We start from the raw sequence: 13690 nt of genomic DNA on the forward strand, positions 1-13690 counted from the left end.
CTCTTATGAAAACATCAGATTAATCTTTTGCTAGAAGGACGCTTATGTTCTCGAAAAGCCATTATGAAGTTATCATCTTCTTTAAATTTAATTTAAAACCATCCACCCTTTTAGAACGTCAGCCTCTGCATCTTACTACTGAGATGTTCATTTGGGGGGGGGGAAAAGGCCCGATAATTAAATTACATACATATGTTTACCATCTCCAGAGCCAGAACAGCAGCAAGAGATTCGTTTTAAAGGATTGCTCCTTCTCCTTGCTCTCTGATATCTCTCTGTCCCCTCTTTGTTTTCCTTCCAGTTGCCACAAGTGCCATCTTTTCTGTTCCCAAAATGAAGCAGCAGAAGTGGTAAAGCATGCTCTGCTCAGCTCGTGCACTAGACTCTGCATGTGCATTTAATTGTAGGTATGGAGGAGTATGAAATACTGGAAGGAACACACAGCCTTTTCCTTAAACCAAAGCAAAAAAGAGATCTAGTAGTTAAAAGTAGCTCTTGAAATCATGTAGCATCATAAAAGACACCACCTGAGACACCACCTGACAAGTACAAAACACATAGGAAGAACTGCAAGATAAATTTTCAAGTCTGAAATTTTCATTCCTCTTTATCAGAGGATTAAAACTAAGGGGATACTGGAAAATACACCAACCTCTGTCCCTCAAGTACGAGCACACCTGGACTTGGTAGCAGAAGGCCTCATGCTTCACTTCTTTTAATTATCTCACACTTCCCTTAGGGTGATAGGAAGATAAAGCATGTCCATAGCCCACTACGTCTACGACAGGCCAAAACATCTTCTGAGACATCTCATTTGTATGCTCCAGCCCTGTCTGTTTATTGCGTTATTTATTCTTGAGGCTTTCCCTCTTTAATCTCAGTTTTCAGAAGCTCAATTTTCTCTAGCTATCACTCTGTGTTGAAACGTATCATGAGTCATACCCCATATACTGAACAGTAAAATATACTGCATGCAAAAAGGATTGTCCCAGCCGGCATATCTGAAGGAAACATCATTTTTGGAAAGCTGGATCTGCCCTGTTGCAGCAGAGCTGGTTTCAGGTTTGCAATTTTAATGAAGCTGCACCTGAACCTTTTCTTTTTTTCTTCTTTTTAGATTTATTCTCAAAATTTTTTTGAGATTTGTTCTCAATACATGTGATTACAGTAGCCTTAGTGTCCTAAAAGACAGCAGAACAATTCCTCTCTGTAGCCAGCGGGACTGTAATTGGTATAACGTCCATTTAAATGACAGGCCAGTGTATGAACTTCAGTCACAGATGCTCTGGGTGTTATCAGTCTTTCAGGACTTAGATTGAGCCAAGTCATGCAGAAATAGTGTTGATCTTGCATTGCAAATGTGACTGAGAGCTTATTAAGTACTTCTCCAATTTCCCCAAGATTGATGCTTTAGATTGATGCTTTAGATCAACCTGCTCCTGTGTGCTCCAGCCAGAGCTGAACAGGGTATTTATGCAAAAAAAGAAAATCAAATTATTACACCAAATACTGAACTTTGATTTGAAGGCATCAGAGATTTATTAAAATCAGCCTTTCTTTCAGCAGCAATGAGAAAGTCATAACTGGATGCTCCTGCATGTGGCACAGGCATCAGTTGTCAGTTCCAGGAGGTGATGCTATTTTATTTTGTCTGCTACCACAAACCCTTTCAAAACTGTGTTTCTTTTAGGAAGGGTGATGAAGGTGAAAGGGAGAATGATGACTGAGAGGCTGCTAATTTATCTGGAAGAAGCCATTCCAGGACAAAAGTCTGTTCCAAGGGGTAACTTCCAAGAGGCCCCAACCTTTGGTGCTTGTATATCAGGATTCACTAGGAAATGGGCATTCTTGGCACAGAGAAGCTGAAAACTCAGTCCTGGCTGCCTCTGCCCCAATTTGAAGACTATGAGTTGTTCAGTAACAGCCAGGATATAAATTTTGACTTCTGAATATACGACTGTCTCTGAAATGCAATTTAGTCCCATTTCCTCCTTCCTTCTAGAGAGTAACAATTCATACCCAACTGATAATAAAAGTGAATTTAATTAACTTTTCCTTCTGGAAACCTTTCCCTTCCTCAGGTTTTCTCTGAGCTCAAAGTTTTTTTTGACAGCTACTCCAATGGCAAACTGGGATTCTGCCTGCTCTGTGGTGTATTTTCACCATGTTGCACCAGACCTCGGTTGAAAATCCAAATAGGCTCAACAGGGAAGGATGGAAGACCCTTGCCAGTAGACACCAGAGCACCCTGTAGCCCACCTCCATCTTTACAACATCTAAGCATATAAGAAGCAGCACCCATTGCCATGTTAATTTTTTTCTAATGCTCTTTTCTTGTAGAAATTTGTTGATTTTATACTTCACTTGATGAAATTCCAACTCTGAATATGCCACTGAGAAATTTTTTGCATGGGTATAGGACAATGAATTTCTTTATTCGAGAATATATTGAACTTAACAAAGAGGTAGAAGTAACCCATCTGTTAACTATTGTTAAAAGATTGTATGCTGGTCAAATCATATCAAAGATATAATGAGAGCTTGTGCAACTCAGTGGCTGCAGCCTTCCAGGATATATCCCTGTGGTGTCCCTGGAGTCTAACTGGGAGAGAAACTTGGTCACAGAGATGCATAATGCAATCACTGTCTGAGGCATTCTTCTTCCGGAGCCTCAAAGGTGGCTGATGTTTGGCTTGCACTGCTTCGTCTGTGTAGTATTGACATGGCTAACATAATTAAGAGGAAAGGCAGAGTCAGAGGTTTCCAGATGAATAATTGAAGACAATAAATAAACTGGGATTATCACTATAAACCTTTTTCTCCATTCATTTACTGCTTTCTCTTTTTACCTTATAACTCATTTTCTACTTTTCATCTTTGTCAGCCAAGATTCCTCACTCAATTTTTCTTAATACCAGTCCAAATCTGTTGCCTATCACCTGCTACTTAATTCTAAATAATAAATCTGTCCCTATATTACTCATTTCAATTAATTGCCATGCTTAAATGATCTTTTCCAATCCTTTCTAACCCCAAGGCAACTCTTAACTGCCATCTTGGTAGGTGATTAATGACTTTCCATTCCTGGAACCAATGTGAAAGACAAAAGAGATATAAGACAACCCAGAAAAGACTGTCCTTCTAACCTTTCTTTCATCTCAGGAAGGAAGATGAGAAGGGTAATAAACGTTTCAGTCTTCTTCAAGGAACATCAGCTCTGCTGGTGCCCAGTGTTAATTACCTGAAAAATATTTAAATGAGTGAACACAACTGGAAAAGAAAAGCTCCTTTTCTCTTGTCAAGTTGGGCTGGTGGGAAAAATAGTGCCTGCTGACACTGTTAACTCCCTCTCTCTTTGAGTAAGGTCTTTATGTTGCTCCTTTCAATCCAGCCAAGCCTGAGAGCAAGAGCAACACATTTCGTGGATGTAATTTTAGACCAATCCATGAGTGGCCTTGGAGTTAATCTATCTGATTCAGTCTACAGTGGTTTACAGAGCACCAGTTACTGCCAGAGGTTTGTGTTGTGGTAGCACCTCGGGCTCCAGTCGTACAAGATTCTCAAAGCACTTTACAGTCTTAACTCACCTTGTCTCTTCTTTTAATTGATTTCTATCACCCTTGTCCGCTTGTTCTTAGCCCTCAGTAGCATGGACGTACATGGATCCAAGCATCATCACATGCATACAGTTGTCATTAAACCATTGCATTCAGCTGCAGAGGTTTAAACAGATCCACAAGGTCTTCCCACTTCCCTTCATCTTCCCTAAGGCAAAACCAAGTTCCCTAAGACATCCTGCGTATTTGAGTGCTGATCTGTCATGTCAGACCTTATTGCGAGTGCTTGACTGTGATTTGACCCACAGCAGTGGTTTTTTATATACTCCAAGTTTCCCTGTGCCACTCACACCATGGCAGGACCTGCCGCCATTCATCGGCACCACTTGAATGTGATCGGGTGATAGTCAGCTGGACCCTCCTTCCTATGACAGCCTCAAACCCATGGTTAACCAGCTTATTTCTCAGTCTGCAGATGAGTAGAGAGTCACCATTCCTCTGCAGCTCTGTGCAGAGCTGATGATTCTGCTCTGGGAAAAAGGGACCTGTGGTGGGGTACAAGGCTGGAGACCACTTCTCAGGAACCAGGAATAGCATATTTACTTTGTTTAAGAGGAATTTATGGCCCTATTTTCAGTTCCTGCTGGGACTTCCACTGTTTAAGGGCAGCCTTGACTATGGATTCGATATTACCCAGGGTGTTTTGGTTTTACTCAAAGCAGTTCATTTTACACAGCTGCATCTGGGGTGGCTTGGGGGTATCATGTAAGCTGGTTAGCTGGTGTAGCTAATAAAGTAATGGACCCTGAAAGCAACATCTGTCTCATCCTGCTCAGGCTCTCAGATGATAATTACATCACCTGCTCTATATCTCATTAGTACTGACAGTTCTTCTTTCCCTTGCTCCCAAGACAGTGGGGGGAAGGCACTTACCCATCTGCGTTTGGATTTCCACTAAGCAGGTGCTGAATCTTCATCTTCAGTGGAGAGACTCAGAGGCTGCAGCATTTCATTAGATGCTGCTCCATTTACTTGTCAGGTCTTTCCCTGACTGTCTGAGACCAAGGCCACAGTGATGCTGCTTAAAAGAGGGCATGCCCGCATAAGTGATGCCTTTATAAGAGGGCAAATCTTAGAAAGCTGGCTATGAGAGGGGTATTACATACAAAGACCATTACATGGCGATGTGTGATTGCAAAAATAACTCTAGGCTGAGGATGATCTGTCTGAGTCTGGACGTGGAACCACCCTACAGGAACAAGAGTCGAAAAGACCATTCCTATTTATTGCACTACCCATGGGCTGCACTGGTCTGGTGGGCAGAGGAGTTCAGTCACAAAGACAGCATTGCAAGCAAGAGGCTGCTTTGATACCTCTGGCCTGCTTCAGACTGTTTCATTAATTGCTAGCGTTAAATGTGACCAGTGTGTTAAATTTGTGAGGCGGTTAATTGGGGCACTGAAGCAGGAAGAGTTCTTAAAGAGCTCTTAAACTCCAGAAGTCATGGTGCCTCCTTCTCAATTAGCAGGTTTTGCGTAACCAGAGTCAAAGGGGTAAGTACAGTACCGTCAGATGAAGAACTGTGTGTCTGCTCCAGTATCTGATCCCTCAGCTCTTGCCTTATGATAATTGGGGTTGGGGGGGGTGGTATTATGCAGAGATTTTTACAACCCTTACTAATGTCACACAAGCCAACATAAAGGCTGCTGGGATTTTGGAGAAATCAAGCTAGAGCATTGTGACCTGTGAAACCAATATGTCCAAAGCTGGGCAGACACTTCCTGGGCACAGACTGGGAAGTGATGTTTTCTGAACACCTAGCATTCACCTCCTGCTCCAGCGGTGCTGTTACAGCCAAAGCTTTATAGTGTCTGCACGGAGCATGTTGTACATACAGCCATGTCCAGAGTGCCACCTTTATTTCTTTGCATAAAATGCATCTAAGTTTGCAGGATACAAAGATTGTCCCAGTTAACATTGTGTGCAGGCTTGCATGTTCCATTGCACTGCTGGTATTCACACGGAGGTCCAACACAGGTTCTTTGTGGTTCTTTGCGGTCTTTAAAGACCAGAGACTCACAAGCTCTGTGAAGAATAGCAATGGTCTTGGTGCCACAGTCTCCAAGAAGAAATCTGTCTCTTCCAGTCTCCACATGTGGGACCTTTTACCCTTCCTTTCAGTAGGAAATGTCTTACTGACCAGTGAAGATTTATGTTCAGGAATTAAACTAATTTTCTGTTCATTCCATAAAGCACCTGTGAGCTAGTGTCAGGATGCCAGTAAAGCAGATTTGCCTGCCATTTGTACTCCTAATTCATATGACAGTAGCCTCTAGAGGCAACAGGACCATACACGTCTCTACAGAAAAACTGCAGCAGATGGTTTAGAAGCTGCGTGTATAAGAAGATGGGTAGGAGTAAGCTAATAATGGGTTATTTTTGTGTATTTACCATTTTATTTACATAGTAAAATGCTGCAAACTGTTTAAATACTGAAAAAAAGTATCTGCTCCACTGTGTTTTTCTAGTTTGTCCCACCACAGTATTAGCTTTCATTTTAGCTCCAGTGCCATTAGATTAATTACCTTCTCCATGGTTAAAGCAAGAAACTGAGCACATGGGATCTAAGTACTATTTTTATGGGTAACCTTCTCTTGACACTATAATAGCCTGGGCTTACTTCTTCCCTGTGCAGCTGACATCTCATTCCTGGCAGGACTGAGCTTCAAACGGCTTAGTCAATTCAGGCAATAGTAATGTGGATAGCTGTGCTTAAGTAAGTAATACATACCACATGTACTGGCAGCTTAGAAAAGCCTGCCCCTACTGTCCTGCAGGGGGGAATTGATTACTCTACCTTATTAATATCCACAGGAAGCATCACCTTTGGCAGAAGGGCAAAAAACAGGGAGGTGAAACCTTTGCAAGACTGACCACAGCTGATTGGGATGTAGAGTGAGTGAAAGAGAGAGCAGGAGAGATTTGCATTCGCTTTGTATTTCTCGAGCCAAAATGCGGAGACAGAGGGTAATAAATACAGTGAATGGGCTGAAAACAGAAGTTGTTCTCCCATGTTTAGTATGACTCACACAATACTTGTGCCTTAGCGACCCAGACTTCTTCCAAAGGGTCAAAGTAAGGTAGTATCTGTTTTTCCCCTTCCATCCTTGATGCCATAGGGTAGATCCCCCAATCCCCAATGCTGATGGGATGTGGCTCACAGCAGTCTCTTTGAATGAGGGTTTCCAACCAGTTCATAGAAGATGCCCATGTGGAAGGTTGCTGAGCTGGGATCAATGCCAGCCTTGCCTTTTTGGGGGCCACTTGCTTGACAGCAAACATTTAACAGTGAGTGCACTGGATGGGCCTAAAAGGTTTTTCCTATCAGGACAGGGTGTCAGACTCACTCTGTGTGTAAAACGGGGGTAGCTGATTTGTTGGTGAGAAAGGTGCTGCAGCCTTCCCAGCCGTGGCAGGACCAGCAGCAGTGGTGGTTTCAGCTTTGTGATGCTTTATCTTCACTATCTATCTCATTATTGTGAGGCAGCCAGGTCAAAGTGGTATAATTTACATGTTGTTCTGATGTTTTCAGGCTGCCAATTTGTATGCAGTGTGCAGTCCTACCTTCACCTGATGAATGACATGCATTTTGGAGCAGTATCTTGACTGCACTCAATGTATTGCATATTTGCAGTTCAACTGCTGTAACTCTCGGTTTATGTGTTATATGCTTTGTTTAACACAGATAAAACTTGTCAGGGCTAGACTTCTCTGTAGAGTCATCTGTCTCAGTACTTATCAGGCACCAATTATGATCCTGTTTAGGTGCTGAGCAGTTTAAGATAAGGAAAAAAATAGGCCAGATTTTTAAGGGCATGCATTCTTGCCTTTGGGTTGATGTTAATGAATATGATATACATATGCATCTATATATGTTTATGTGTTGCCTGTATATTCATTTATAAAATATGAAATTAATCTGATGATTGACCAAATGTCATTAGCTTAGGTAGGTGTTGTACTGAGTTCCCTGAGCCACTCAGGAGATGGACACACATGCTGACCTGAAGCACTCCTACTACAGTTTTTCTGGTCCTCCCTTATGAAGACCCTGCCAAGTGTTCATTTCCCCGGCACATAACAGTTTTCTATATAAAGAATAGGTTTAAAAATAACGCTCATGTACCTTTCAGATTTAGATGTTCTTTTTAGCCATGGAAAACTCTATGTTGTGATGACATGTATTCCCACTGGGAAACACATTTATTCTCCTTTCTTTGCAAAATCTAGCCTGCACAATCTGCATGATAATTTGGGACTACATGTATCATAAAATGTCTCAAATACGAAATTGAAGACTTTTGTTGGTCTGACCCTATTTGTAGTAGAGCAAAGTACAGAAGGAGTATGCATGGCAATATCATTCGCACTCCTCCCTCTTTATATTTTAAACTCAACCTGACATACTTTGTAATTGTTCACTTTCTTTTGGACTCATTTTCACTTCTGTACAACCTATTTGATAAGTGTATCACCAGTGAACAGAAAATACACCTCTGCTTTTTGCTTTTTGTTGTGTATGAATAAGCAAAGCAACACCCACCCTTGCCCAGGCCAATGTTATTCACATTGGTAGATTGGAGCATCTCAGAATGTTGTCCTGGAGAAACACTGTGAAATGTCAGTAGAAAATGAACCACATGCAGATCTGCTGGGTAAGATCTCTAGGGTAAGTGCATGCTTCTGTTCTTGCTTCTGTTCTTGGAACTTACAGACAATCAGTATTTTTGCAGGCAGGGACAGGGTCATGCTAGTATTCTTCCTGTTCAAATTGAAATGTCCTTAAATAGGATTGGTTCTATATGATATTTAAGTGATGTTTGTATTTAAACGCAGAATGTTTTACTTAGGAAGCCACCCTTATCTACCAGCCAGTAAAGAAAATCCTATAGAAAGAAAATGGGGAAAAAATGCACTTTGGTTCTCATTTCTAACAGCTAGTAACTTCACAGGCACTGTAGAAAGTGCAAGACACATGGTAGTCAGGTGTAGCAGTTATAGAGACATACATGTTACACCTACATATCCAGAAATTCTGGCTAGGAATTCTTCTGCCCTGAGAGAGATGTTACATCTGCAGAAGTCTACATCTGACCCAGGTGTCCAATGATACCTTGGTTGTTGATGGGTAGAAACAGACACTTGTGAGGCACAATCTAGCTCATGTAAAAGCAAAAATCTTCAGTTGCTCAGGTGAACCATAGTACTGAAGTGCATGTTACTCCCTTTCCTGGCAAAGCATGAGAGCAAATCGATTTATTCGCTTAGGTGTAGACATTTGCAGTTAGATGAGACAAATGACATCACAGATTTTGGGAAGAACATAACACTGACTAGCCTTTTCCAAGACAAAAGCTGACCTCTAGTCCTTGTGGCATTCAAGGGTTCATTTCACTGTGGATTTCAATGGGATAAGATTGCTATGGATAACTGCATTTATTCAGTGTCCTTCAGGGAAAGAAAGATGTAATTTAAATGCTCAGCAGATCAGCCTTGTCTGTGCATATTTAAAATACATGAGTTAGGTTCATTTTGCAAAGACATCCATCTAGTACCATTTTAGACAACCTACATGGTCTCTGGTGACTTCTTTAGAAGGTCATGGTTCTTCTAAATCTCCAGTGTCACTGCTGGCTCTATGCAGGTTCCTCTGATGGTTCTGGGTGCTATATTTAGTCAATTGAATATCAGCAAATAATTAGAAGACAAGGTCTGTAAGCAGTGCTAAAGATAGATACACAATCTTTGTAGAAGTGTCTTAGTTTCCCTGAGGCAATGAGTCCACAGCTGACTGTGCACTGCAGCATCTATCTCTGAAGGAAGTCAAAATGGCCAAGTGTAGAGAAATGATAATGATAACGAACTGAGACACTGTGTTATTTATGGACAGGACGAGATGATGGTGATTCAGGCAGTTCACCCTCAACTTATGTTGATCAACTCTTCCTAGCACTTATAAAAGTATTCTGTACCAGTTTTATGCTGTGATGAGATGCGGAGTGGCTAAAATACATTCTGATGTGACAGAAACAAATGTTCAAGATGGCCCCACCACAAAACATCACCCTGAGTCTACACATGGTGCATACATTGCAGAAGAGCTACTTCAGAAATGGTTTGCTTAATGTGGCAAATACAAGTGCTGTAGATTTTAAATGGAAATGCTCAGTAGCATATGATGATGGGTTTAGTGAAGGTTCTTGAGGGTGAATAAGTGAATATGATACAATCCAATAAAAAGAAGCCAAGAAACATACACTTCTATTCTCCTTCCAACCATCACATAGTTTTTATTAAGCAGAATATTAAATTAAATCTGAACAGCATTTATCTCCTAAAATTCAATTTTTCTGAGCACACGCCTGATAAAGTCCAGTCCATTTTCTGTCTGACTTTAACTGCTTGCTAATGCAGTACCTATGGTGAACTGCATATGGTAGGAAAAAATGGTGGGATACTTGTCTGAATTCAGAGTAAGGCATCCAAAATCAATTCAAGGAAAATTACCTTAATTCAGCAAAGTGCTTTAGCTTTAAGCATGCAAATAGCCAATGAATCACATGCTTAAAGTAAGACTCATGTATGTGCTTCTTGCTAAATTAGGCATTCTACATATCAAACGGCAGCAAAAGCCCAGTAAAAAGACAAAAACCACAAAGATAACCATGAAAGCTTTGGTTCAGAAGCAATGCTTTCTCAGATGTAATACAGTCCACATAAGGTCTGTTTTGTTTTTACTCAGTCACTTTATTATTTATTGCTCAGTATCAAAAGGAATCAAACTGACATTGATTAAAGGCCATTGTGAGTTGTAGGTAATATTCATATAATTCTTTCAATAGCGTGATGCACATTGTAGGGATAAATTGAAATCATAGAAGACTGAAAGAGGAGGGAATCACAGTATGATGTAATCATGTAAACAACAGCAGATATAGAGATTAATACAGATTTCCTTTGTCCATGAGACAGGCCTGATCAAAAGTAGTAAATATTTTAATTCTAACAAACCTTGAGTTTTTCTTTTGAATGGGTGAATATTAGAAAATATATCTTACAAATCAGAGTAGATGAATATATCTCTACTGCTTTTCCTCTTGATCTTTAAGGCTTAACAGAATCCTTTGTCCTTGCACCAAGTTTATTGGTTACTTACTTAGGAAAATGAGCTGAGCAAATGTTCATTGTTTGAATTTAAAAAAAAAACCCTGACATTTATAAATTGCTGATATTCCCACAGAAGATATGAAATCAGATACTTCTGATCAGCCAGGAGGACATGAATTGGTATAGACTAATATAATAACTCATGTTACAAGGGAACACATTTCAGTAGTTGCCACCCCTGCAACTTCCTCCTCTGCAATAAGTGATACGTAAGAGCTGCAGAATGTGTCTCTGAAAGGTTGAAAACTGATCTACTCTGTGAACTTCTGGCCATGTGGAGAGTTGCACCAGATTTCATAAGGCTTTGTGTAAGATCAGCTATTCAAATAGAGTAACTATTGAGACATGGGTTGTGCATGCCTCAGTACACGGGAGCAGGACTGGTAGCTTGGTATTAGAAATAGTGTCATCTCTGCAGAAGCCTACACTAGCCTGGCACCATCTGAATTTCTTTTTGTGGTATCAGGATTTAGGACATCATTTTGGGCTTAATCTCAGTAAAGACTTGAATTCAGTCTCAATCTGGTCAAATAAGGCATGAATTCAGCAGGGAGCTTTGGGATAGGCCTTAATCTCCACGTCATAATACATGCTAAGCTGTTTAAGTGTATTTGGTGCAATTACATCCAATTAAACACTTGGAAACTAGGTTCCCTGTCTTGAGTCATCATAAGGCCCCTGCTCTGCAACAGGATTGGCACTGGTTGACTTGTACAGTTTGGTCGAGATCCACAGGTCCCACAGACTGCTTCCTGGGTACCAAAAAGTTCATATGCCCAAAACATGTTTGAAGATGGAGGTTTACATGGACAAAATAGAGCTGTCTGCACAGTCTTGCTGAGATGGAAAAGATTTACAGGATGCTAATGGTGGTTTATACCAAGGAGGAATTCATGACAGTGTATTTATTGCTGAATCTGCAAAAATTCTGTTCAGCAAATGAAGAAGATGCCTTTGGCGTGTGAACACAATACTTGGATAGTGCCTTTCTATCACAAGTTCTGGATTTCAGCAATTACAGACTTCACCTCCACGTGCAGTCTGTCCTTCCCTAGCATTTTCAGTCTTCCGGGGGTTAGTTAATTGTTTTATTTTTTTTTTATAAATAGGAATAATATATAAAATCTTTCAAGTGCAATAAACACAGAAAAATAGAAAACATTTCAAGCCTCTGGCTCTCTCCCAGCATTTCTGTATCACCAGATCAAGGCGCAGGAAACACAGAGGGATGCTTCTGAGAAGGTTTGCAAACCAGAGGACCAGCTATTTTTGTGAGCTATGAGAGCAGCCACCACACCCAAACCACGCTGAGAGCTTTTGTTCGTATACAGAGAAAACAAAGGACACACAAGTTCGCTACTCTTTCATATGGGAAGATTGCACAGAAAGAGAAAGCTGCCAACTTTCAGGGCACAGTGCATTTCTGGAACTGACGTTCACATGGTGTCTCCAAACCGCTTTGTTGTGGGACTAAACACCAGGGTTTAAACTGATCAGTTGATAATGGGACGAAACTGTAGAACCACAGCCACACTTTACTACAAGCATTGGACTGTAGTACGAGGACAGTTTGAATGGTATTTTCCCCCCTCCCCCCTAAACGCACACTTCGAACAAGAAAGCAGTCCAACAGTTTTCTAAGACACAAGAACAGGACGTAAGTTTAGTCCTTCAGAGCAAACTGTCTGTCTCCATGAGGGTGTAGCAGCCATCTTGCACCAGAAATCAGCCCAGACTTTTCTTTTCCTTACCTTATTCTTGTTAGTATCCAAGGACCTCTCATTTCCCTATTGGTTTCTGACTATGTTTTCTGTGAAACATTCCACTTATTTCTCAGTGTTGCTGTGGCAGTCTAAATGTCTTTTTCTTCTTGTAGTTGCAGTTTTCTCACTATTTCCCTGAACATCTGCAAGACAGCCCATCTGGGTTGACACAGTGTGAGATGAGGCAGACAGGCATTGCCGACAAAGGGCTCCTACTGCAGCAAGTGGGTTGTAGAAATCAGATGTTTTCTAAGACGTCTATGGGGACAAAGCCTTTCTTCTTCCCGCTGTATACTTTGATAAAGCCATCGTGTTCTTTTTCAGAAGTCACACAAATCTGAATGCAAAGAAGGTATGAAAATAATAAACTCCTTGCCATGGTCAAAGCAACAAATTATTCCAGGCTATTTATCAGGTGGGTTAGACTTCCTGCTAGTTATTTCTAGGGTAAGTAAAACAATCCCTTTTAGGCTCTCCCTGCTGAGATAAGAAACTCAAACTCATATATTTAGAGAATCACCTTTCCCCCACCTCCTGCACGTGCCACATTTGCGTAAGAAATGTTAAAATCATTAAGAAATTTGTGGTGGATCAAAGATTTTGAAACTTGAATTGAGACTTCAGCCTACTGTAATGGTGTGATTTAGTTGTTTGCATAGAAGAGGAATAGGTATTTCAGATCATGAGCTATTTGGCTCCCTCAACAGTTGCTGGTGAAAAGTAATTAGAATCCCAGACTGGTTTGTGTTGGAAGGGACCTTAAACCTCATCCAGTTCCAACCCCCTGCCACAGGCAGGGACACCTTCCACTAGAGCAGGTTGCTCCAAGCCCCTGTGTCCAACCTGGCCTTGAACACTGCCAGGGATGGGGCAGCCACAGCTTCTCTGGGCACCCTGTGCCAGCGCCTCAGCACTCTCATCGTTGTCACTGAATCATGATGCCAAGGTGGGTCACTTGCAGCAGCTGATCTGAATGCAAGTATATTCTCTTTTGCATGTTCAAGGAGCCCAGGTACTTCTCAGATGAGCAGTGGGCTATTAATTACTCAGCCCTTGCACCTACAGATGCCTGTTTTGGACACCAAAGTATGTGATCTGAATCCAACTCTGTGAGCGTGTTTGCATCACACCTACTCCAAATGG

At 41.2% G+C, this 13690-nt stretch overlaps 1 protein-coding gene across 2 annotated transcripts in view; it reads right to left on the minus strand.

The window, feature by feature from the left end:
• Positions 1 to 9876: 9876 nt before the first annotated feature.
• Positions 9877 to 13690, minus strand: part of STAC (SH3 and cysteine rich domain) — a 67053-nt gene continuing 63239 nt past the window's right edge. For both annotated transcript variants that reach the window (XM_030505481.2, XM_030505471.2), the window contains one exon: positions 9877 to 12884. In XM_030505481.2, coding sequence (XP_030361341.1) covers positions 12786 to 12884 — 99 coding nt within the window. In that variant the 3' untranslated portion in view covers positions 9877 to 12785. The remainder of the gene's footprint in view (positions 12885 to 13690) is intronic.

This window comes from Strigops habroptila, chromosome 1, assembly GCF_004027225.2.
Source record: "Strigops habroptila isolate Jane chromosome 1, bStrHab1.2.pri, whole genome shotgun sequence".
NCBI classification, from domain to species: Eukaryota; Metazoa; Chordata; class Aves; order Psittaciformes; family Psittacidae; genus Strigops; species Strigops habroptila.